This window comes from Podarcis tiliguerta, assembly GCF_965153285.1.
Source record: "Podarcis tiliguerta genome assembly, chromosome: 11".
Classification (NCBI taxonomy): Eukaryota; Metazoa; Chordata; class Lepidosauria; order Squamata; family Lacertidae; genus Podarcis; species Podarcis tiliguerta.
The window spans coordinates 19,053,794-19,078,976 of record NC_139544.1 but is presented as its reverse complement, the minus strand read 5'-3'; the positions used below and the strand labels follow the sequence as shown (position 1 = coordinate 19,078,976).

Sequence of the window (25,183 nt, the reverse complement as noted above, 5' to 3'; positions counted from 1 at the left end):
CTAATGCGATTTAAATGATGTGAAACAAGATGAGGGTGGAATGAATATCTGCATTTTCCATGAAGAATTAAATTATATACACTGAACATTTAATCATAGGAGGAGAAACACTTGATGAATGTGGTTTAAAGTTTCTTTTGGCTGTACGTCTTCACTCTTTTATGACAACTTCGCTGCCACCTGCTCACAGAGCCCAGCTCCTTCACCAAGGTAATGGTTTTCACTCTGCCTATAGTATCAATTTTACATTATGTAGGGCAACATTTTTAGAAACAATTGATTTTTGAGGAAATGTTAGCCTTCCGGAGCTCTGTCATTGTGCTGATGTAGGCTTTCATAGTCTCCACTGAGCAACTGGATTTCCTTTGTATGATTGCACAACTAGGGCTGCCTGGACAATTGTTGTTTTGGCTTGGTTTGGGGCTCTTCATGTAATGCTGCTTTATGGAACCTCAGACCCAGGGACCAGATGTGGTTCTCAAGGCCTCTCGGTTAGCCTATAGGATTCTCCCCAAGTCATTTACCCTCTTCACTTCACATTCCCTCACTGGCACTGACTGCTTCATGCTTTTGCCTGACTGGAATGTGTCATTTAACTCTTAATAATGCCTCTTGTTTTCCTGAATGGAGTGATGTGGTCTGACTTTGTAGGCTATATTCTAGCTACCCCAAAGTAAGAGTGTGGCCTTCAGACTGAAAAAAGTTTTCCCACCCCTGATGTAAGGCTTGTAGGGGCTTCATAGAGATTGGCATAATTCTGTGTTCAATTTAACAATCAAATGCCCATGTAACATATTTAGACTGGTAAATCTAATGTGCCTATTTGCAAAAAGCCAAATTATGTGATGTGGATCCTTTGGATGTTATCCTAAGATCTCCAAAGTCTTCTGAAACGTTGATTACAAGAAACAAACGAAAAAAAGCATTTAGCATGATAGCATGTTATAAATTATACACCTGTAACAATATAATCTCTTTGAACAATTTAGGCTTATCTTCTAGTCATTTTGCCTGGGCGTTTCATTCAGTAGCAGGAGAAGAACTGCTAAACATGCTTCCTGCAATGCAAAAAGGTGATCCAACATGGTCAGAGCTCAGAGCTATGGGTGTAGGATGGTGGGTTCGAAATACCCATAGCTTACGGAGATGCATTGAGAAGGTAAATACTTTGATAGCATGTTGCTTTATGGTTTTGGAATGTTCTTAAGCAAAAACATCAGTATTTTCAGCATGGGTAACTAAAACTAAAATGTGTACTTTCTATATATTTTACCTTTTTAATAGGAAAAAGATAAGTAGACAAGAAAAGAAATATAAAAGACAAATGAACCAATTTAGACAAATGGAAAGGAAGCTTAGTCCTGCAGTCATTGATAGTCTGAGAGGAGAAGGTGGCATGTAGCACCTTTACCAGTAAAGCCAATGGAAAGGATCTTTCACACTCAGCCTTTTCTGCTAAATCAGGGGAGAGGAACTGGATCCACCCAGTGAGCTAGATCCATGATTTTCAACAGGTGGACAGGGCCACTCACCTTTCTATCACTGGGCATCATATGATTCACCTTTAAAGGTGATAAGGTGATTCAGTTGTAAGCACACTCATAAGTGTTCTCTGATTCATTCATTCTTTTTTTGAAGCCCCTGCTTAATTTAAAGCTGGGACTGCAGCGGAAGAAAATATCTTTTCAACTGTATTTTAAGCCCAGACCACATTTTCAAAGATCTCTGCCTGCATTTGACGCTGAATTTAAATTTATGGTTGTGTAACCATTGTGTAATGGTTGTATTTAGAAGGCCACACATGTATGTTCACATCCTGCAAGTGAAAGACCAGGAGAAGCCCCTGAGTTTAACTTCTCCCTTTTTTAAAAAGGGTTTCTTCTTGTAATGTGAAGGGAGATTCCGTAGTCAAGCAAACACTGATTTTCCTAGTTCAATCATTCCATACAGTGAAGTGAGTGGGGAGCCAGGTATGAGAATCTAAGCCTGTCCCTGATCTCCCTTCCTGAATTTGAGGATGCATGAGGGGAGGGGTGGAAGGTAAAGTCCCATTGCACAAACTGAAGTCCATTCTGTTCACACATGGACAGTGTTGGCTACAAACCATTAATTCTCATTTATCATATGCATTGTACCACGTGTTTTCAGGTTGCTTTTTTGTTGTTGCAAGACATTGTAGGAATTTATTTTAATTCATTTTAATGCCATTCAGCTCATACTATGTCCCTTAAGAGGAAGGCACATTTGGCAAACCCTCACCATGATCAACCCCCGCCCCGAAACCTATGTACCCACTGTGGAAGGATGTGTGGATCCAGAATTAGCCTCCACAGTCATTTACGTTAAGACCGTGTTCATGGCTATGAGTGATTGCCAAAGAAGAAGACTTATAAAGACTCTCCTCCTGGAAGAGAGGGGAATGGTTGTGGGCGGGAGCCGAGCTCCGCCTCTAGCAGGGGGCGTTAGCCCGCTGCCTCCCACTCACCTGGCTGGCGCCCACGCCCAGCGGCAGGCACCCAATCAGGTGCTTCCGAGGGGGCGTGTACAGCAGCCTAAATGCTGCGGCGCCAGCCCCTCCCGGCTGTAATCAATAAAGTTGTGGCCTTTTCTTGCCCATTAACCTTATATCACGTGTCCTTGTGTATTCATTCCACTTTGCGGGGATCAGGTCCTCGAACCACAACAATGAGCAGCACTGACATAAATGTTTTTACCTTGACTCAAATATTATTGTTCAGTATTGCTTGCAGTCCTCTAGATAGAAATGTATGAAATCTGTAATGCTTAGGTACACCATTATCTTTACAGGTCGCTAAAGCAGCCTTTCAAAGAAACAATGACCCCTTAGATGCGGCCATTTTTTACCTTGCAATGAAAAAGAAGGCTGTGATTTGGGGATTATACAGGTAAAGATTTATAACTGGATTTAATTCAATACATGTGGATAATTAACTTGGTTACTTTTACTTTTTTTACTATAAGTTTTTGAATCTTCTGTGATTTCCAGTAGCTGTTCATTACTGATGTCATAGCACACCTGTTCTGCCAATAGTATTACAAATGCCAACTTGCAAGCAGGAGTCAAAAAAACTCAGGTGCCTGAAATGGAACTTTAAATATTATGGCCCCAAATAGGAAGTATGTTTTCTAGTCCCACTTACAAAGACATTCAGGAAGGTGTAGTTCTAGCTAACCTTAAGTTGGCAGCCTAGGACCTTTATTTAACAAGCCCTTTCTGAACCCTGGTATGTTGGATAAGTTTTGACTAGTCATACTGGAGGTGTTAGATTCCTTTTAGCACCTTTGCCATTGATGCATGGTCTACTTCAGGAATCTGTTCTGTCTCCCATGTTGTTCAACATCTCTTTGTGTTAACTACTGAGAGAAGTCATTTGAGGATTTTGCATGCAGGTGATGTGCAGCTCTGTTACTCTTTTTCATCTATTACCAAGAAAGCTGTTGGGGTTCTAGCTGGTAGCTCTGAATTGTACATTTTGTTCATCACTACTAAAGGATCAAAGCCTGGAGCAAGTTTAAAACAACAACAACAAAACACTTAGGGCTAGGACTGTCATAAAAATAGAGGAGAGACAGACAAAATGTGAGAATATAAATGGCTCTTTTTTAAACAACAGCAACTCAGAAAAATGGACTCTTCAAAAAAAATGGGGAATACAGGGATTACTTAAAATACAGTACTGATAAACTGAGTTAGATCACACCAGGGCCAGGAGGGGACTAGAAAGACTCACACCGAGGAGAAACATATAGACTACAGTCGCAACTCAGAAACAAAAACAGGAATGATAGACAAAGACTAATGGTACAAAGTAACAGACAAGCAAATGTTGAAAACTAATTGCACACACTGCAGTATACCAGCTTGAGCCATGGAAGACCCGACAGAGAATACACTCATCATCTGCTTCACTCAAAGGCATGAATGATCTGATGATAGTTTCAGATTGAGTAAAATCCAGAAACTTAGGTATTTTGAAGCAAAACAGTGTTCCTTTCTTCATCCTTTAGGTGAGCTTGAGACCCATGAGAAAACATATTTGCATGCACATAGAAATAACTTGCAGATAAGACCAATGGTCCTGTCTTTTCCTAAGTATAGAAATTTTTAGAAGCAAGTCAAATTGCTGTTTGAACTTTGAGTAGGGGCTACCCTGTGATATTTGGATGATATGCTTACCAGTATTTTTTCCCCCTGGATGCACCTGAACCAATCACTTACTTATTAGAATACGTTCTGATTTAATCAAGTGTATTAAATATTTGCATTTTCAGATCTCTAAATGACACTAAGATGACGCAGTTCTTTGGACACAATTTTACTGAAGACAGATGGCGTAAAGCTGCATTGAAGAATGCTTTTTCACTGCTAGGCAAACAGCGCTTTGAACATTCTGCAGCATTTTTCTTGTTGGCTGGTCACCTAAAAGATGCTGTTGAGGTAAGTAGGATAAAACTACCTTTTGAGACTAGTGATAAATATTTAGAACAGGGGCTATAACTATTACCATAATTATGTAATGTGCTGTTACAGGAAAAATATTAGGCTTGAATTCTTAAAAGAAAAATGTCATTGGCTTGGCTTACTATGGTTAAAGATTTCAAATGCCTCTGTACTTTGAATCAAAGAAGGGACTGTGACATCATCTCCAACGCACTTATGATTTTTCTCTTTAACCCAGTGTTCTACTCAGTTAAAATGTGCATATTGATATTCATGTTTTCAAGTTAGTGACATTGTACTGCTTAAAAAATAACCTATTTCAAGGACTTAGCTACTACTGGCGTTAAGGTAATGGGTCTAGGATTGTCTTTTTCTTTGACTCTCTTTTGTGTATATAACTTTGACACTTTGTATTTACTGTTCTCGGGTAATCAATGTTCATTTGTAATAAATATTGATTATATTTAGATTTAGTGGGCATTCCCCACTCTTCCACCAGTAAGAAAATTAAAAGCACCCCCTTCGATTTTCAACAAACTGCAATTGGTCATTTCATAGTTGTCTGAACAAGCCAATTTCAGGCTCTGGTTTCTGATTCTGGCTTTTGGAGATAAGCCATAATTCAACTAATTGCAGTTCCAAATTCAGACAAAACAATAAACTGCAGTTAATTGAAAACGGACGCTGTAGGTAAGAACAGTATTTATTGGGGGGGAAAGCTTCATAAGCCAGCTTTGCTTTTAATTAACTTGTTGGGTATTAGGCTGAATACTTTTCTGACATTACTGCAAAATATCAGCAGGTAGATTGTTTAGAAAGCTGTCCAAATAATGAGCTGTAATCCAACATTTGTTTTCCATTTACATATTAAGTTTCTTAAAACAAAACCCAGTGGAGATACAAATTGACAGAAACAATTTTTAAAAGTAATCCTATGTTTGTTTCAAAAAGGTCTGCCTAGAGAAACTAAATGATATTCAATTGGCTCTTATAATAGCAAGACTTTATGAGCCAGAGTTTGAAGTATCTGGGACTTACAAATCAATTCTACAGAAGAGAATTCTGGGAAGCAGACATCATACTAAAGAGAGTCCATCAAGCACACATGCTGATCCTTTTCTTCGGAGTATGGCTTATTGGATTTTGGAGGATTATAGCCATGCTCTTGATACTCTTATAAGCCAACCCATTTTGGATGAGGAAGGTAAGCTGGGACTTTTTATATATGCTCTTCGTTAGGAAACATATAAAGAATCTATCATCTGAAGAAAATATCTTTTGAGTTTATATCAGTAAAAGACAGCAAAGAATTGCTATTCTGGTTCAGACTGGTAGTCCAGATGGACATTGTTCACAACAGTGAATGAACATTTAGCTACATAAGAAATGAATCTCTCAACAATGGAATAAGGGGAAAGTGGGCAGGGTCAGAAAGAAAATCTGTCACAGTCTCATTCTAGTTACAAAATGGGAGCTTTGAGTGATCATTACAGGGCTGATTCTCAGGTATGTTACTATGTATTTGAAAACCTTTACTTTGATATGACCATATCATTTGAAGAATATCTGTAGACATCTGCTATTTACTTTTTCTCTTCAACATGAGTACAAAGCGCATTAATCCAGCGTTCTTACACATAATGATAAACCAATTGTTTATTGTTTGAAATGGAGACAATACTGAACTAAATGAATCCATGATGTGATTCTTTTTATAAGGCAGATACAAATATAATTTTCTTACATGTTTTGAATATAAACCTCTTGGGGAGTCCTACTGCACATTATAAACATAGTGGCGGGATAATATTACATACAATTGTAGTTCCAGGGGATTTATTGTATTAGAACTGGAAATGGTTGAGTTCTTTTATGGAATAAATAAATCATTAACAATAATCTCTGATGCAATGTCTTTACAGATGAAGGCAATGTGTCAAGATGTAACCCTTCAGTGTTCAATTTTTATAATTACCTAAGGACACATCCTCTCTTGTTGAGACGCCATTTTGGGTCTTCTGATTTATCTTCCACGAGGATTTGTGTAACAGGAGAAAATGGGCTGGCAGATGAAATCAATTTAAGGGAAAGAAGATTGTTTTTTACGACTGCGTATGCTCACTTAAAAGCTGGCTGTCCCATGCTGGCTTTGGAAGTGTTATCGAAGATGCCCAAAGTGGTAAAAAAGTCAAAGCCTTTAGGAAGAACATCTAGCTTAATGGACACTAGTAAAGGCTGCTCACCCTCTTCTCCAGGACCACTGGAATCAAAGGATAACAAACCTTTCAGCATTGACTGGTCACAACCTATCGTCAATGGTCTGGAATTATCTTCAGATGGGTCATCAGGTAAACATTCAAATTCTGCTCTTTCGTTTGACTGGAGTCAACCGGGCACAGTTTTCCAGGATGAGCCTTTTGAGCTAAAGTGGGACAGTGACAAAGATGATGAAAGTGAAGATTGTATTGTAATGAAACCTTTGCAGAAGGAAGTGAGTGAGAAACCAAATGAAGTTAGTTCTAGCTATACAGAAACCTACAGTTCAGGTGCTGAAAATGAGGTTCTCACTTCATCAGAAGACATCATTTCTGCACAGCTGAAATTTAGGGCATGCTTGAAGATCCTTACGGTGGAGCTTCGTACATTATCTACCGGCTATGAAGTAGATGGTGGAAAATTAAGATACCAGCTGTATCACTGGCTTGAAAGAGAAGTGGTAGCTCTTCAGAAAACCTGTGACTATAGTGTTGAAACAGAAGATGTTCAGCCAGGAATTAGCCCAGTAATGGATGAACCTTCATCAAATGAAATGACCGAAGAACTATCAGACACACAAGAAAATACACAGCAGAGAGAATACCTTCAGAGAAGACAGTGGCTTGTAAAATATCAATCACTTTTGCGAATGTTTTTAAGTTACTGTATCCTTCATGGATCTCATGGTGGAGGCTTGGCATCTGTACGTATGGAACTGATTTTACTGCTTCAAGAATCTCAGCAGGTATGGCGTTTTCTCCTTGTAGTATAGATGTAGTATTAAAATATGAATAGTTAAGAGGAAAAGTATATTCTTGGCAAAATATAATTATAGTGCCCATTAATGTATTTCTGGTTCAGTATATAAAGATATCTCTATAATTTCTTCAAATAACACATGTCTAAATAGTTTTGCATCTACACATAAGTATTTAACTATCATATCTAGTATCCTCACAGCTCTTTGAGGACGGGGAGGCAGTAGCTTCTCAGGATTGGCTTTGCAAGCCAAATTTGATCCACCTGCCAGGTGTATTACTTTGCATGTCTCACCCTTCCCATTTTAAATTCCCAATCTCAGAAGATTAGCAGGGGGGTATGGGGAGACTTGCACAGGCTTTAAGAAAGCCCCCATGCTCCCATTTCAGCCTATAATAGTAGCATGGGGACTCTATTAAAGCCCTTTCCAAAAGCGCTTTTTGAAGCACTCAGCCATTTCTCCTTTAAGTGAAGGGGGCAGCTGCATAAAACTGCCCCTTTGGGAAGCGCTTTAAGGCAGTCCCCACACTCCTGTTGCAGCTGACACAGGAACATGAGGGGTGCCTTACATTACTTCACAAAAGGGCTGTTTGAAGCAGCTCACAGGTGGGTGGTAACTGGGGAGAGGGGAGGAGAAACTTCTTTTCTCCCCACTGCTGCCACTGGTGCCCACCTAATTCCAGAAGTACATGAGCTGCTTTAAGAAGCATTTTTGAGAAGTACTCTAATCCCTGCTTATCAGCTAATAAGTGGAGATTAAAATCTTGCCTTGGCTGTACAATCCTGTTCCTTGCTGAACAGAAGTAGAAAGTATCCGTTTATCTGGTGGTGTTAGCTGCTGGGTGGGTGAGCATGGTTTGAGGGAAATGGCCAGCAAGCAAAATTGGACCCCCTGAGAGGCAGAGATTGGCCTGCGGGCTGGAGATGCCTCACCCTTTTTAGGATAAAGACAGGAGCAGTTTGTCATGTTGAAGCTTACTGAATTATAAATGAGCTTATGTGTCATGTGACATTTCCCATTGTAGCAACAGGAGGCTGACCTCCATGCCACATGCCACAATAATCAACTCATTTTAGACATGTTTTTTTTCTGTTTATTGCACTGTCACTTTGTTTACAAAGTAGACAGATACAAGCAACAGTTTATTCTAACTTTACTGGGACTAGTGCCTTCAGGTTGCTGAACTAGTTTGGCAATCTTTCTGCTGCATCTTCACCTTCCCACTGTTGTGTATGTTGTGTATGCATTGAGTAGCTCCAAGAGCACAAATTTGTCCTCTACTCTACTTCCATCTGCAATACTAGATGGTAGGCCATTAATTTTTTTTTTTTTGGGGGGGGGGGGAGGCAACATTTTCCAATATGGATCTGCACAGCAGCAAAGCAGGAATAATTTCAGTTTTGTGCAAAAGTAGACCCCTCTGGTTAATAAAGCATACTGTTGGAAGTACCATTATATCACACATGCATTATATCCATGCATATGGACTAAACTATAAAAATCACAGATTCTGTGGGGGGGATCCTGTGATTTCTAAAGGATCTGTTCTCATTCTCCCCTTTCAAATTCCTCCTTTGAGGGAAATAAGGCTTGGAATGTCAGTTTCACCTCCCATTTCTCATTCCCCTTCCTCAAAAAAACTAGTCTGAAGTTGACAGTTCAATCCTCTACATGTCTACTCACAAGTCAGACCCATTGATTTCAGTTGGACTTACTCTCAGATAGATGAATTGTAATCTTAAACAGTGACATGGAGGACTACCTTAGCTAAAAGATAAAAAATACAACAAGGGAGAAGCTAAGGCAGTCACAGCAAAATTGCACAATTGAAGGACTTAAATGGTAAAGGGAGATAAACCACCAAAAAGAGGCAACAGTGAATCTACTCCCAAAATACTCTGCACAGGTAACCATTGGCAAAGGTGCACATGCTCTTATATGAGAGAGAAAATGATTCTGAAACTGCCACTCACTACTGTACCTCCCTCTGTATACATCACCACATGGCACAGAATTTCACAAGAGAAACATGCTTCATGCAACATTCATTGCTGTGTGTGGACACAAACTGGTGATTTAGCTTAACACAAATACTGGTGTTGCAATGCCTAAAACTTAATAGGGGCCAGCTTGAGGCAGAGTTTACTGCAACCAGATCTAGAGAGAGCCCTCCAATCTCAGGTCTCAATAGTCATTTGTTGGAGCTGGGGCTTAAATTGAAAATTCGGGGTGCAGCAGGTGAAAGTTTTGCTGATCGGACATGGATCATAAATTAGCCTGGCCAATTCAGAAACCTTACGCTCCCTGCCCAATCACAAGGCCACTTTCGAAACATTGCTTATTCAAGAGGGCAAGTAATTTGCCAGGCTGGTCACCAGCTTATATAATAACATACTGGATTCCTGTTTAGCTTTGAGTAATTTTTTGAGAGGGAAGAGGCAAACCATTAACTTTATCACTTCAAGTGTGTATATGTATCATCAGCAGGAATTCCGTAAGAAGGAAGCAATCACTGTTAATAACCTATGCTAGTATTTCCAGAATTCAGCTATTAAAATATGATTTCTATTATTCTCCCCATCCCCAAGGAACTGTTGCTTCATTTGCCTACTAATACCGTATCTGAGCAGAGTTCAATACCGCTTCTGTTTGCCTGTACTGCAAGTGCCAAAACCGTGGTGGCCAATCCTTTGCTACATCTTAGTAACCTGACTCATGACATACTACATGCTATAGTAAACCTTCATGCGCCTCCCAGTCCAGATGTACAAAATAATAAGGCAAGTATTATTACAAGTCACTTTCTTTTTTGTCTTTGAATAAGTCTTTTTTTAACAATTGAAAATATGGTGGGATTCAACTAAGTTGCTGCGCAAGCGAAACAGGGTCCACTTGCACAACAGAACTTTCTTCTGTTTACGCATACTGCACTAAATGCTACGTTGCATTTCACCCGTTTATATCTACGCACATGTATTCCCTGGCACAATAGTCTGCCCTTGGAATTACCCGTATTTTTCGCTCTGTAAGACGCACCAGACCACAAGACGCACCCAGTTTTTGGAGGAGGAAAACAAGAAAAAAAAAATATTCTGAATCCCAGAAGCCAGAACACCAAGAGGGATCGCTGCGCAGCGAAACCAGCGATCCCTCTTGCTTTTCTGGCTTCTGGGATAGCTGCGCAGCCTGCATTCGCTCCATAAGGCGCACACACATTTCCCCTTATTTTTTGGGAGGGGAAAAGTGAGTCTTATACAGCAAAAAATACGGTACTTTAATTAAGACCACATTGGTGCGAGTGTGTTTTGTTCATTTTTAAATAGATGCTGGCACATTACGTCATGTGACATACTGTGTTTGACTTGATAATTTGTTTCTGGAAATGAGAGGTTCCAACATTACATAAACAACAATTCTTGCCTGATGTGTAATGTGTCCTCTAAAACTTTCTTCCAGATCCATGTAATGCATACGTTAGCTGCATCTCTGTCAGCTTGCATATACCAGTCTCTCTGTGGTGGTCACAGCTACAGGTAATGATTTTTAAAATAAATGAATGTGAGCTTTGATGCTCACTGAGAGAAATAATTCCCTATTTGCAGTCCTACTTAAGGTATAAAAATACACAAATCTTTTTCCCCCAGCTTCTGCCTCTGTGTGTATTCTATGATAAAGGGTTATGATGTTCTGTGGTCTTTTGAAGTATTAGATGTAAATGGACAAACTTAATTGCATCTCTTATTTAACAGCACTATAGCTACTTATGGTATGATAATCATTCGGTCCTTTTTACTATTTATACCTTCTGGAGATGTAAGTTACAGACCCCAGATTCCACCCTTTTATATTCTTTGCTTGTGACACTGTAACCAGGTGGGTAGTAGGGGTAGAGTAGTATAACAATATTTGATTAAACCAGCACACAAAGTTTGTGCATAACTACAAACTACAGTGTAAAATAAGATTCACAAACCAACTTCAAACCATGGTGTATGATCCTGGTTTGCTTACCTCAAACCATGGTAGCGATCCTGGTTGAGTTTGGTGGAAAAGGAAATTAGACTTAAGCTAAACAAACTATAGTTTAGCATTATATGAACCGGGTTTGAAAGACACTCTAAAACAGGCATAGGCAAACTCAACCCTCCAGCTGTTTTCGGACTACAATTCCCATCATCCCTGACCACTGGTCCGGTTAGCTAGGGATCATGGGAGTTGTAGTCCCAAGTTTGCCTATGCCTGCTCTAAAAGAATAAAAGAAGTGCCATGATTAATAGAAATAGTGGCTTAATTTAATTTTAACTTTTCTTTTTTAATAGCTCATTACAAGCAAACCAATTCACTGGAACAGTTTACCAAACACTGCTGCTTTCTCACCGGCATTCCTTAAGGACAGCAAGCTTAGATGAAACAGTAACTCCCAATACTGCGCCATCTCAGTGGCCAGGTAGTAATGATTTTTTTTTATTTGTCTTATCTAGCTTTCTTGACAATAATCAGGGCTGTTCCTTTTTTTGGTTTATTTAAACAAAATATACTGTATAACTACAATTGTCTATGAAAGGTCTTCAAAAAAAACAGAGAAAGGGTAAAAATCAGTTAAAACTACAAAATCAGACTTCAGTTGAAATGCCTACTGGAAGAAAAACATACTTCAGTTGGTGCCAGAATGTGAACAGGAGGAAGCCTCTTCCCCAAAATTGGGGATACAGGACTTAAACACACATAGCTCCTGGTGGATACAAGACTTATATCTGAGCCATGGGGGACCGCGTTCAATGACTCCCGCAAATACCTTAGGGCAGGGATTAGGTGGTATTTGAGGTAACCTGGGCCCAAGTTGTTAAGGGCCTTGTAAATTAATACAGGAATCTTGAACTTGACTCAGTAGCATATGAATAGCCAGTACAAGCATTTGCCGGAGTTATGTGCTGGTGATTATCTGTCCCCATCAACAATCTAGCTGTAGTGTTTTGCATTAACTGGAGCCTCCACGGCAGGCCCAAGGGTGCATTGCATTAATCAATCAATCATTGAGGTGGTACTATGGCAAGAATTACCATGGCCAGACTAGCCCTATCCAAAAACTGCCATAGTTGATGTACCAGCGGGAGCTGGTAAAAGTCACTGCTAGCCACTGAGGGTAACTGAGCTTCCAAGAATACCCCAAAACTCTGATTCTGTTAAGTGCATTCTGGGGAACAGGCCTATTCCTGAGGATGCATTGATGTAGTTTCAGTCGAAAAAACTACATTTTTACACCATTATACTCAGTTGGTTTGGGTGGGTTGCAGCAATTACTGCACAAATAACAAATAAACACCCTAAATAGCTCACAGTAAGTTTACTGTTGTCTCTGGGGAGAATTGTTTTGTGGTTTTTTTGTGTGTGTTTAAAAACTAGATAGTGCTTTTTCTCTTTCTAGGTATAATGGCTTTAATACAGTTATTAAATCATACTGGAGAAGAAGCGCAATCTGGGATCACAGTTTTGCTCTGTGAAATTTTGACAGCAGTCTACCTTAGCCTCTTCATCCATGGTCTCGCCACCCATTCCAGCAATGAGCTGTACAGAATTGTGGCTCATCCTCTTAATGACAAAATGTGGTTTGCTGTCTTTGGTGGAGGAGCAAAGATTCCAAAGAAAGGCCAGGTGCAACAAACATCAAAGATGGGTTAGTTCACTCTTTGTTTTCTTTACCTATAAAACTTTTGTGAACTCTGTTCCTTCCTGTTCCTGCTGCATAAACTGGCTAGGCTGTCTGGCACTGTCTTTCCTCTTAGCTGCTATAGTTAAATTAAGTAAATAACTGCATTAAGGCTGCAATCCTATGTAGTTCTTACATGGAAGTAGCTGAGCTTGGCTCTAAAGTAAATGTACATTGGTTTGTGCTGTAAATACTTCTAATGTAGCTGAAATAGCCATTTCATACCTTACATGTGAAATTAATCAAACAGTTCTAGGTGTTCCAGTATTTGATAGTCTAAAACTAATTTTCTATGCAGCCTATTAAATGCCAGTTTAAAAAAATATTGTCATGATATTTAAATGATTCGTGAAAAAATAATTTATTTTTGTTTGATGTAGCCATATTCCTTTACTCTAAGAGCAGCCTATGTTTTCTCTTTTTGGCAGGTAGGCACTTCCCTATGCCTAGCCCACACCAGGTAGTAGTATTCTCCATGGAATGTGTGGGGTTTACCAAATCTCTAACTGCCATCAGTACTCATAGTCCTACCAAACCTGCAGGCAAGATACTAGCTTCAGTCTTAGGCTTTTAAATCCAGTGCTGATATGTGATCTTGCATATGTAGGAATAAAGATACAAAGAAAAATTTCTGTTTGTAAGTCGTGACCTCAGGTTTTTACTGTGTTTTATTTATATCATGTTAACTATGTGAATTGGAGTTGAAAATTAAAAAACAAAACAAAAACCACCACATTGGTCATTCATACATTTGGAACAATCCCTTCTAAATCAGTTTTAAATGACTTCATTATTGAAGGAAGAACATGGCTTGCAATTACCAGAAATATTTCCAATACATTTTTTTGCTCATGAAGACTGCTTGTTTTGTGTCACATGACCATGCATATGGCTGTGGATTTCTAACTGTTAATTTAGCATATAAAAGCCGCCTTTAGTTCGTAGCAAAAATGAATCCAGTCGCCATCAAAGATTGTTGCAGGGCAGCAAATAATATAAGTGTAAAACTTGGTGTCTACAGATCCTCTGGTAATGTGACCTGCTTAACATTTCATTTTGGCTGATTTATAATTTGATTTGTGATTGGCATAGGCGACACAAAATGGCCTTGGCAGAGAAGAGTTGATTTAAACATCGTCATTCACATAGCCTGCTTATTTGACCACAGCAAAATGCTGCTTTGTATTCAAATGTCCACATATAATCCATTATAGATAATTTTTAATTACACCAAACAAATGATCCTGAGGAATAGTTCATGGTAGAGCATGAGACTTCATCACAGGGTCATGGGTGTGAGCTCCACACTGGGTGAAAGATTCCTGTAGGGATGATCCTCATGGTCCCTTCTGTTATCTATAACCTAAAGTAAACTTGTGTGGTATGCAGATTAGATATGAATGATGTCAACACTTAGATTCTGAAGGATTCTGATAATGGATTCCTTTGTGGCTTTAGGGTAAAATTTATAGCTCTTGCCATCTGTGAATGTACTCGGAAGTAAGCATAGCCGACTTCATTAGAACTTGCATGCAAGCACATATTTTAGGATTAACTGCTTTTCATTGGACAGCTCACTTTAGAAAAGAGGAAATACATTCGGTCAGTGTCTGTACTCTGGATTACCATGGAATTTTCAGTGATAAAATTGTGTTCCTCCCATGCTTGTAAGAAGATTTCAGGTGGGACTAGTGTTTGAAGGCAGGAATCACTGTCAGCAGCTTCAGAGGAAGAAAGATCCACAAATGGCTGCCCATTACTGGAAAGCCATTGAATGTCGGGGCACATGTAAGCTAGATGGACCAATTACAGTGGTACCTTGGTTTACGAACTTAATCTGTTCCGGATGTCCGTTCTTAAACCAAAGCGTTCTTCAACCAAGGTGTGCTTTCCTATAGCAGTGGTGGACTCAATTTACAAATGGAACACACTCAACAGGAAGCGGAACATGTTCTGCTTCCAAGGCAAAGTTCACAAACCAAAACACGTACTTCCGGGTTTGCAGCGTTCTTAATCCAAGTTGTTCATAAACTGAGCTGTGCTTAAACCAAGGTACCACTGTACTCTGATTTGGTATAAAGCAAGTTTGTGTTCACATGTCTTCCAAAATGTCACAGGTCTAATACTTGTAAAAAGTTACTCTTTTTGTATTTGTGAATTGGGATGGCCTCACACTGAGGAGCCTAATTGGAGGAGGCCAAGATGACAGAGACCCGGGGGTGGGGGAGTAAACCTCCTAGATCCAGCCCAAAATGTGCACACACATTTACTTAAAGAATTTATGTACCACCTTCCATCCAATTCAGATTCCAGGATGGAGTACAACAAAATACACACACACACACACACCATAATCAGAATTCTGCTTTCCTTTTGGTGTGTTAGCATTTTCATCTAGGTTGAAAATAAATTCTTATTTTTTAACTCGTTGGACTAAATATTTTAATAACAGTACTTCTGAAAGAGAAATCTTCCACAGTGAATGATGGGCAGTCTTCCATAACTAGATCTGTATTCCTGAAATGTCTAAAGTGATGATGATTTAATGGAGGATATAGATACTAATAAATGGGTGTTGCACTGTGCATTGGAAGAAGGGGTAGACAAAACAGATGTTTATTATTCCAACCCATTTTGGATTCTGCTGGTTGTCCTTCAGCTAAATTCAGATATTTAAATATTTAATATATAGATGTGACACTTCTTCTTCTTTTATTATAACAACCTGATGAGTAGTCCTGAATGCTGTAAGGATATTGTACAGTGCAAATTGTCAACCTTTAAAAAATAACTAGAAGCCCATATTCCTCTTTATTTAGGGTGCTCAGTTGTTTTGACAATACAAAAGAATAGTAAAGTAAAACAGAAAAGTGCCATGCCAAAGTAGTTCCATGGGAGCAACCTCCCTAAAGTTATTTCAAGCAAATAGATAGCAAATGGAATGCAAACTGGCTGTGCTGATGGTTGCAGTTTTCCAGTGCAAGCTAAGGAATGCTCAAATCTTGCTGCTTGTGTAAAACATGATACAGTCGGGGGTGGTTAATAAGAAAAGGGCATTTTGGAATTTTTGCCTAATTAACATAAGACTTGTCAGTTTTTTTACAATAGAACAATCTAAATTATCCAGTGATGTTTAGATTCAATTTGTCGCTTATTTATATTGTCACTTATTTATGTTCTTTTGTTAGTCTTGTTATATACATGTTTTATTAACTTCTTTCTCTGTTTCTCTGCCATGTATAAGAAAAAGCACTACAAGAATATTCCTAACCATTTAAGATACCAATCCTAAACCATTTTTAGATAAATTTCCTTAGTTATTTTGTAGAGTCAGGAACTTTGTCAGTGAGACTTCATTTCCTGTAATAAGTTTGGCATTTGTCTGTAGTTCCATAACAAATAGCCTACTAGTGCTGCAGGCCTAAACGGTAAAATTTAAATCAAGAAAGCAGTTAAGCACAGTGGTTACTGTTTAGATGTGGGTGAGTGGAAGCAAGAATTTAAAAGATCCATTATTTCTCAAGTTCTGTATCATGTAACACTTTCTGTAAGCTTATTTTCCTATGCCTTCATTTCAAACATAAGAAAGCTTTGTTATTTTCGTTGAGCTCAAAAACTAATGCACCATATTAAGCAATGCATGTGCATGTTTGATGTGCTAGCTAAAAACCAAAGTTTAAAATACTTTGTATTATAACAGATATGTTTTTATCTTTAAGGTAAGTGAGTTGCATTTTTAAGGAGAATTTTATGAGCATGTTTTGCGACAATTATATACTGGAAAAATAAATCTGAATTATTTCTGTGTTATCGTGCACTTCCATTTATAGATTATGTACTCTTAAAACCTGCATGCCAGTGAGGATTTTATTTACTATTAGCAAATAGCAGCACCACATGCTGCTCTTCTGTGGGGATATAAATTGTAATATGATAGTTGGAGATTTGATTTCTCAGGTATGCAGAAATGAAAGTTGCAATTTTTGCTCAGAATTTTTGCAGTATAATTGCACCTCTTTGGAGGTGTAGGGTTAAGGGAGAGGATAGATAAAGTATTAAGGGTTTGGAAGCCAGAGATTTTTAAAATTGCTAATACTGTAATACTGTACTAGACTTGTTCTTGGTGGTTGGTGTTGCAATTAAGACATTGATTTTTAACATTTATTCTTAAATAGTTTGATGATAGACATCTGGTAAATGGTTTCCAAACTTTACTAAAAAGATGCATCTTTTTCTCTCTGCAGCCTCTTCTCCCCTAGATGATGGTGAGAAGCAACAGAAGTTTTTAAGAATGTCATCAAAATCCTCTCTAAAAGAGAGTTCACAGACTACTTTACCCTCGATAGAACAAGATCCCCCAAATTACAAAGAGAAATTTATTCCTCCTGAACTTAGTATCTGGGACTACTTCATAGCAAAGGTATTTTATTTTAATTTTTATTCACTTTTGGAATATTTTCCATAAGCAAAAGTGATTCTCACTCTGTCACATACTGGCCTTACGGGTGAGGTAGTTTTTCTTGGCAAAAAACAGAATCCAGTTTCAAGTAGAAGCACAATCAACTCTTGATTCTTCAAGCAGATACCCTCATTGGCACCACTGAATGCATCTTTTAAGCCCTTACCCACCCCACACCCGATGAAATGTATAATATCAGATGTAGGGCAGATGGACATGGCTTCCCCAAAACAGTCTTGCGGGCCAAATGGTCAGGGCTAGCAGGCCAAGTTTGTTCTGTGAGCAGAAGGCTCTCCACCTCTGGTTTAAAATTGTGTTTTAATATGACATGTTACTTGAATTACTGTATTCCAAAAACCCTGCTTGAAAAGCAATCTCTTAACCTTAAATTATTGGCTAAGCAGGTGGAAAAACGAGCACATCAGCTGTGGACTGATCTTATTTGTAAAAAGCTAGGTAACTAGTAAAGTAGCTTGAGGACTAACCATAGGAGGCAACTCTAAAAGGAAATGGCGCCAAGAAATAAAAAGAAAGATGTGCAGAATGTATGAATTACAGTATTTTTCTGTGTATAAGACTAGGTTCCCCCCCTAAAAATAATGTCAAAAATTAGGGGGTGTCTTATACACGGATACATCTCCCCCCCATTTTCTTAAATCTGAGTCCCCCAAAATAGGGAGCATCTTACACATAGGGGTGTTTTATAGACGGAAAAATGAATGTATAAGTATAAGGTAAGTATAAATGAAAGAGGGAACCTGGCATTTTTCCTGTCTGTATTTCTAAGGTTAAAAGAAATAAAAATACTAAGTTCTTCTTTATTGGTTTTACCCTTTTCAAGCCAAGTCATACTAAAAGTAATCTGAAATTGAAATGATAAGCAGATCTCCCCAAGTATTTGAAGCTAGTGTATTTTGTTTTGTGTTTACCTCGATTGAGACTTCCATTTTACCTTTTAGCCATTTCTTCCATCATCGCAAACTAGAATTGAATATGACTCAGAGGAGAGTCAGGAAAGCAGCGATGATGAAGGTGATGATGAATTCTCACCAGACTTAAAGAGTCAGGAACATTCAAATTCAAATTCATATAGGTATGAAATGATTTGATTCATTTGTTTTCCTTTACTGTTTCTACATTTGTTTTCATCTATGAAATGGGAGGCATCTAGGGAAGAGGCAACCTTTCCATCTAAAGTTCTCTCCTGCACACTCCCTAAGTGCTTCTGTACACAAACTGGAACTTGCAGGTTTTGTGGAAAGTGAGAGAGGAGAAAGAATGGAAAACTGAAGGTGGGGGATATTACATTGTGGGTGGGAGAGAGGGGGACGTGGAGTGATATTGCAACCCTTTGCGGGTTTGGGAGGTGAGGAAGGAAGAACACATTGTAGTCTTGGGGAGGGATATGGAAGCAGGTGGGGAAAATTCTGTGGTCCTGAGGAGGGAAACTCGGGGGAAGACAACTGAGGCAGGGAGAAGCGAGTTGGTGTATGGAGCAATCAGAGGAACACCCTTTAGTTAATAATAAAAAGGAAAGGGAAACCAGTATTATCTTTTCACAGCTCGTGTATACTTGTTTGTGTATTCTGTTTAGTTGGTCTCTGATGCGCTTGGCTATGGTTCAGCTTGTCCTCCAGAACTTGAAGACTTTCTACCCTATGGCTGGGCATGATCTTTCAGGTAAGTCTGTCTTAGTGGGTTTTTGGATTTGTTTATATAGAATTCCCTCATATTCCTTAATTAACCCATTTTACTGGTGCTTATTTTTATTATTTCATAAAATTTATACAACTGTTGGTAATGAAAAAAATAATGCATACATATGTGTACATCCTTGCTTGCAGTTACTTAAAAAAAATGGTTTTATTCATAACAAACAATATAAAATAAACATCAATACAATATTACAGTGTGGGATTTCTCCAGTCCCTTGACTTCCCTCTACCCTCTCCATGGTTCCATTATATTTATTATTCATGCATGCATGTCCATATCTTATTTTCCATCTATATACATCTGATTCTATCTGTTATCATAATACTGCAACTGTTCTTTAGTCCTTGCTTGCAGTTACAAGTCTAGTTGAGTTTTAGTTGGTGTAAAAGGCAAACTTGTTTTCCTGAAAGGCATTGTGGGATGGCGTTGTTTAAGGACTGAGAAAAAGGACTGAATGAATTTTATTATTTCGATCACAGACCAGTTCCAGCTCACATACAATATCAAGGAAGTTATAAAACACAATAGGCATACATTTGAATTTGCAATTAGGTATAACAGGGACAATACTCTTGAAATATGTGGATGAGAAGCTAATATAATGTCCAGATGCTGAAGTAATGATCCCTCTTGAACTTTGTGAGTGAATATTCAAAGGGGACTGAGTGAGAGGAGTTTTAAGAGTAAAAGTTTTGCAAGAATATCATCATGAGCCGCAGGTGCTAAAACCTCCCTTTACAGAGCTTCTTAAAGAGAGAGTGTTTTTTTTTTACATCCTCCAGTACAACAGCAGCTGAAATATTAAATGTGGCTAAACCCGAGCTCATGTTGAACGAGCATATATTTAAGTTACATACCAAGCCATGTTCTAGCAGTAATATTTTTATACTGCCTTTATAAAAAGCACATACAGCCAGCTAACAGGCTAGAATCTATGCAACAGTGAAAAGGGTCTGTTTTGTGTTAAATCTTGAAAATAATTATCATATTAAGTCATATTTTGAGGAACTAAGCTCCATTTAATACCAGGGTGTTGGTGTGCTGTACTAGCTGAGGGTGCCAGACTAGGATTTGGAAGATACATATGTACATTTATTCATGAAGTTTATTAGCTTACCTTGGGCCAGTAACTATTTCACAGAGATTTAAAAAAAAAAGGTGTGTATGTCATCTTGAGCTCTTTTGAGGAAAGGCAGGATCAAGTGTAACTAAAAATATTTATACATACATGAACAACATATATAAAGGATTTTAGGGTTGGGCTAAAGAACTGTTATTCCTCATTTCATAACCAGTTTGCCATCTCCAGCTTTGCTTTGATAGCTACTCCTACAGTTCATTAGCCCATGCCCAAATTTAGCATGTCAATTTATGTGTCCGTTTGATTTTGTTTTTAATTTCTGGTTGCCTCGCTTGTGTGAATCTTGACAGGAAAATGTGCAGGCTCCATCCATAGAGTAAAATCTGCAATTGATGTGACAGCAGTACCTTAGCAGAAAATAGAGTGTAAAGTTCCTTAATATATTGCAGTTAAGGGAAAACTTGTTCTTGTTTTAGAGCTTCCAGTTAGTTCCCCACTGTGTCATGCAGTACTAAAGATACTTCAACGCTGGGAGCAAGTTCTTCTTAGGCGACTTGAGATGCATGGCGGCCCGCCAGAAAACTTCATTTCTGTTCATACTTCTCAAGATGCATCCTCTTCTGGCCCGGCACTACTTCGCCACAAAGCCCTGCTAGAGCCAACAAACACCCCCTTTAAGTAAGTGTGCACAGTGGCTCTGCCGTTTTTGTACTTTTCATGCTCTGTAAACCAGTTGTCATTCACATTTCCATATCGGCAATGCATTCTAATTAGTGTTGTAAGCGTACGTCAGCATAGCGTGGATGTGTTACCTCAAAGCAAGTTTCCTCTGCAGTGTGCGTGCGTGAATAAATTGTATTTTAATGTACACTAAAAACAGTATATTTAAAAGTGGAAAGGCAAAGCAACCACAATTTTGCAAACATGAATCATGCAGATAAACATGGAGTTTGAGTGGACTGTAACTGGTGCTTTAAGTTATATATTGTGGTGCCTTTCCGCTAGTTCTCCAAAACCGAACACTACAAAGACAAACAAGAAAGTAAATCTAATGAAATACCTTTTGCTGTTTTCTGGAGGAAGTTTCACCTTAATGTGCAAGGAAACATAAGAACTTTTATGGAAATAAGAGAGCTTCTTCACCCACCTTATTTTTACTTATCCAGTTTCTTCTCTTTTATTTTATCTTTTACACTATTACTTAGCGTTTTCTTCTTCTTTCTGTTACCTTTGGTTGTGCTTCATCAAAATTTGCTAAGATGCTCTGCTGCTTTTCCAGATGACATCTGCACTCCTTGCTCAGACTGGGTCATCTTAATTTCAAACCTAGCTTCCTTGAAACAAAACAAACCTGAGGGATTAGTTCTTTGGCTCCATATGAATAGGTTAACATGATTATTAATTTCATGCTGGCAAAAAATGATTCTCTTTGGCGGTCATCTGCGTCCTCCCTGGCATTGATTTGAGCAATGAGCAAATCTGGATTCTCCTCTGCCAGATTTATAAAGGTAGTGGGAATAAACTGGGCTTACAGAAAAAGCTTCTGAAACTGCAGCATGCTTAAAAACATGTTTCTCTTCATTTTTAGGTCTAAAAGTAATAATGCACTATCTGTGAAGAGACTTTGGCAATATCTCGTTAAACAAGAAATGGTCCAGGAAACCTTCATCAGAAACATATTTTCAAAGAAAAGGTGCTTGAATGAGGTATGTATTGTATGTTTTTATACAGAAATTTAATAACATTACTTGGCTTTTCTTAAGCCAGCGTTCCTCAAATTTTTGAACTCACAGGGTCTCCTCCCCAACCCCCATCCAAGCTTGTTCTAGTTTCCAAGGCGCCACATTCCTCAAATACAAAGGTTGCATATGCTTAATGTGTAAACAGTAAAGTTCACTGGCTGGAGAACAATATAATGAGAGTATTATTTGTCTGGCATAAATACATTTATTATAGTTTGCCCAATTTCCATTTGTGAACTGAGAGTTAAGTCTTCACCATAGTATCTAAGGTATAGAACTCTTTCTGATGTACTTCGGAGAATGTACTTCAAAGAAGTTTATTGCAGCATTCCACAATTTTGTTCCACTAAGTTAAATGTTGTTCCATATTCATAAAACTACTATGTAATTGTTAACCTTGCCTCATAGTTTCATGTTAGTCTCATCTTGTCTTTTGTCATGTGATTTATTCTTTTCTGGTGTAGTCAATAGAAGACCAAAACGAACATATCAAAAGTACTTCAGTGGAGGAGCCTGGAATCAATAAGGTATATGTGAAATAAAATAAATAGTGATATGGGAAAACTATAGCCTACACTCAAAATGTGTGTGTGTGTGTGTGTGTGTGTGTGTTTTAACTGTGTAACACATTATGTGGTTCATTGGTATTGATTGGGAAGATACAGAGTGGACTAACACCAGCAATCGTCTGGTCTCCTTTGTATGTGATTTTTTCCCCCCAGAGTCAACTGTGTCAAGTCTTGCAGATTTGTGGATTAATTTTATTTGTATTTGATAAACTATGCAGACTTTAATTGTAATTATGTTTAAAGGCTACAACCAGCAACCTGTAAAACCTTCATAGATACTTCTATGTTTCAGACAAGTGCATAAGTAATGTGTATACTGGTATTTCTGGGCTTGGTAACAGAGGCCTAACATACAAAAACAGAAGATTCCCCTCTATAACCTTCTGACTTGTAGAATTGTTCATATGGTTATTGCTGCTCTTGACAAATTTCACATTATTTGTGACTGGTTCTGAACTATTAAATGGTAGATACCGAGTCAATTTTAAATATTTCATAGGTAGACATGGTTCATCTTTATGTGAAATTGCTTTTTTCCCTCTAGTTTTCTGGTTATGCACTAAATATAACAGTGATGGGACAATAAATGATTATAAAGTAGAGAGGATGCAAAGTTGTTACACCTTTTAAAATGTGTTTTAATTTTTTATAACAATTTACCTTTTTTTACTGGACTATCTAGAACTAATTAAAAGTAACATGCTTTCAAGTAGCACAGAACTCTTAGAATCATAGAGTTGGAAGAGACCACAAGGGCCATTGAGTCCAACCCCCTGCCAAGCAGGAAACACCATCAGAGCACTCCTGACATATGGTTGTCAAGCCTCTGCTTAAAGACCTCCAAAGAAGGAGACTCCACCACACTCCTTGGCAGCAAATTCCACTGTCGAACAGCTCTTACTGTCAGGAAGTTCTTCCTAATGTTTAGGTGGAATCTTCTTTCTTGTAGTTTGGATCCATTGCTCCGTGTCCACTTCTCTGGAGCAGCAGAAAACAACCTTTCTCCCTCCTCCATGTGACATCCTGATTAATCTTCCTGATTAATATGTAGCTTTTATATTTCAGCATGAGCTAGAAAGATAGAAATCTTACTGATTAAAAAAGGTATGTGTGTAACCCCCCTCTCTCTTTGTTTCCCTTTTATATACAGATAGAGACTGATATGGGATACCCTGGAAGTAAAGCTAGAATTATCCATAAAGAGTCTGACATTATCACTGCTTTTGCTGTCAACAAGGTATGCACACAAATGGGGTGTTTTAAAAAAATGAATATTTTGGAATGTTGTAGTTCAGGCTCACAAGAAGGAAGGGCTATTGTAATATTTAAAGAAAATAGTCAGACCTTAGCTAGAGGTAATACCACCATTTTTATTTCTCCTACAGTCAATATTATGTTGTGTTCTGCATGCACAAAAGGCACAGCGATCTTTGTTGCAGTAACTCTGCTGTTCTAGAAACTTTGGTCTACTACCAACATAAATAGATGGTTGCAATGGAACTGAGTGGGTACAACATAAATGAAAAGTCATATATATGGGCAGCTTTTCATCCAGTTGAACCTTTGAAATGCAATAATACTGACTGAAAAAATGATAGCAGATAGCTTTTTCAATCATGCCCTGATAATGGTTTTCCTGGGGCATCTGGCTGGTCAATTTTGGAAACAAGCTTGCTGAAGCAGATGCTGAACCTGACTGCAGCGTGGATATTATATTTTTAACCTTCTGCACTTTCCACCCAAAGAAGAGTAGTTGATTGGTGCGGTTGGGGACCCAAATGATATGAAGCTATGTGGAGCTCTGCCAATGCGGATTCATTTAAACACCCTGTCACACTCATAACTTCACGCTTCCATGGGGCTTTTGTTTTCAGTGGTGAACAGGCAATAGTGGAATTAAAGGTATTGTTAACCGGTGGTGTCCTGAGCTTATTATTTCCCCCTTACACTTGTATATTGTAGGCCAACAGGAATTGTATTGCAATAGCTTCAAGTCACGATGTTCAAGAACTAGATGTTTCTGGAATTCTTGCTACACAGATCTACACTTGGGTTGATGATGATGTAGAAGTGGAAGCTAAAGGGTATATTTTTTCGTTTGTTGGCTATATCTCCTAACATTGGCTTCTGTACATGAATTTATTTTTTTCTTAAAAATATAAAGCGCTATAGAAATGAAAATAATAATAATAATAATAATACATGATAATAATACATGATAACGATAGACTGTTAATTTCTTAATCCAACTAGTTTTTAAAAAGTTATTAAAACATTTATCTAAGAGTATTATGGGATCTCCAGCCTGATTTTCTTTATCTCCTCAGCCCTGGACTTTCCCCCTCTCTGTTTGCTTCAGTTCCCAGACCACCCTTCCCCCAATGTTAGCGCCGCCTTTCTGTTACCCTTATTTGCTGTGGTTTTACAGTCC

At 38.3% G+C, this 25,183-nt stretch overlaps 1 protein-coding gene across 4 annotated transcripts in view; it reads left to right on the top strand.

Annotated features, from left to right (window-relative positions):
- DMXL1 (Dmx like 1) overlaps positions 1 to 25,183 on the top strand; it is a 69,001-nt gene that overhangs the window by 33,393 nt on the left and 10,425 nt on the right. For 2 of the 4 annotated variants that reach the window (XM_083403562.1, XM_083403561.1), the window contains exons 19-37: positions 100 to 210; positions 990 to 1,159; positions 2,809 to 2,906; positions 4,294 to 4,459; positions 5,414 to 5,666; positions 6,385 to 7,463; positions 10,067 to 10,258; positions 10,935 to 11,011; positions 11,798 to 11,925; positions 12,904 to 13,152; positions 13,614 to 13,727; positions 17,430 to 17,605; positions 18,604 to 18,737; positions 19,239 to 19,324; positions 20,918 to 21,119; positions 22,030 to 22,147; positions 22,648 to 22,710; positions 23,903 to 23,989; positions 24,715 to 24,836. In XM_083403562.1, the coding sequence (XP_083259688.1) occupies positions 100 to 210; positions 990 to 1,159; positions 2,809 to 2,906; positions 4,294 to 4,459; positions 5,414 to 5,666; positions 6,385 to 7,463; positions 10,067 to 10,258; positions 10,935 to 11,011; positions 11,798 to 11,925; positions 12,904 to 13,152; positions 13,614 to 13,727; positions 17,430 to 17,605; positions 18,604 to 18,737; positions 19,239 to 19,324; positions 20,918 to 21,119; positions 22,030 to 22,147; positions 22,648 to 22,710; positions 23,903 to 23,989; positions 24,715 to 24,836 (3,625 nt within the window). The remainder of the gene's footprint in view (positions 1 to 99; positions 211 to 989; positions 1,160 to 2,808; positions 2,907 to 4,293; positions 4,460 to 5,413; positions 5,667 to 6,384; positions 7,464 to 10,066; positions 10,259 to 10,934; positions 11,012 to 11,797; positions 11,926 to 12,903; positions 13,153 to 13,613; positions 13,728 to 17,429; positions 17,606 to 18,603; positions 18,738 to 19,238; positions 19,325 to 20,917; positions 21,120 to 22,029; positions 22,148 to 22,647; positions 22,711 to 23,902; positions 23,990 to 24,714; positions 24,837 to 25,183) is intronic. The other 2 variants (XM_083403564.1, XM_083403563.1) reach the window with 1 other exon arrangement.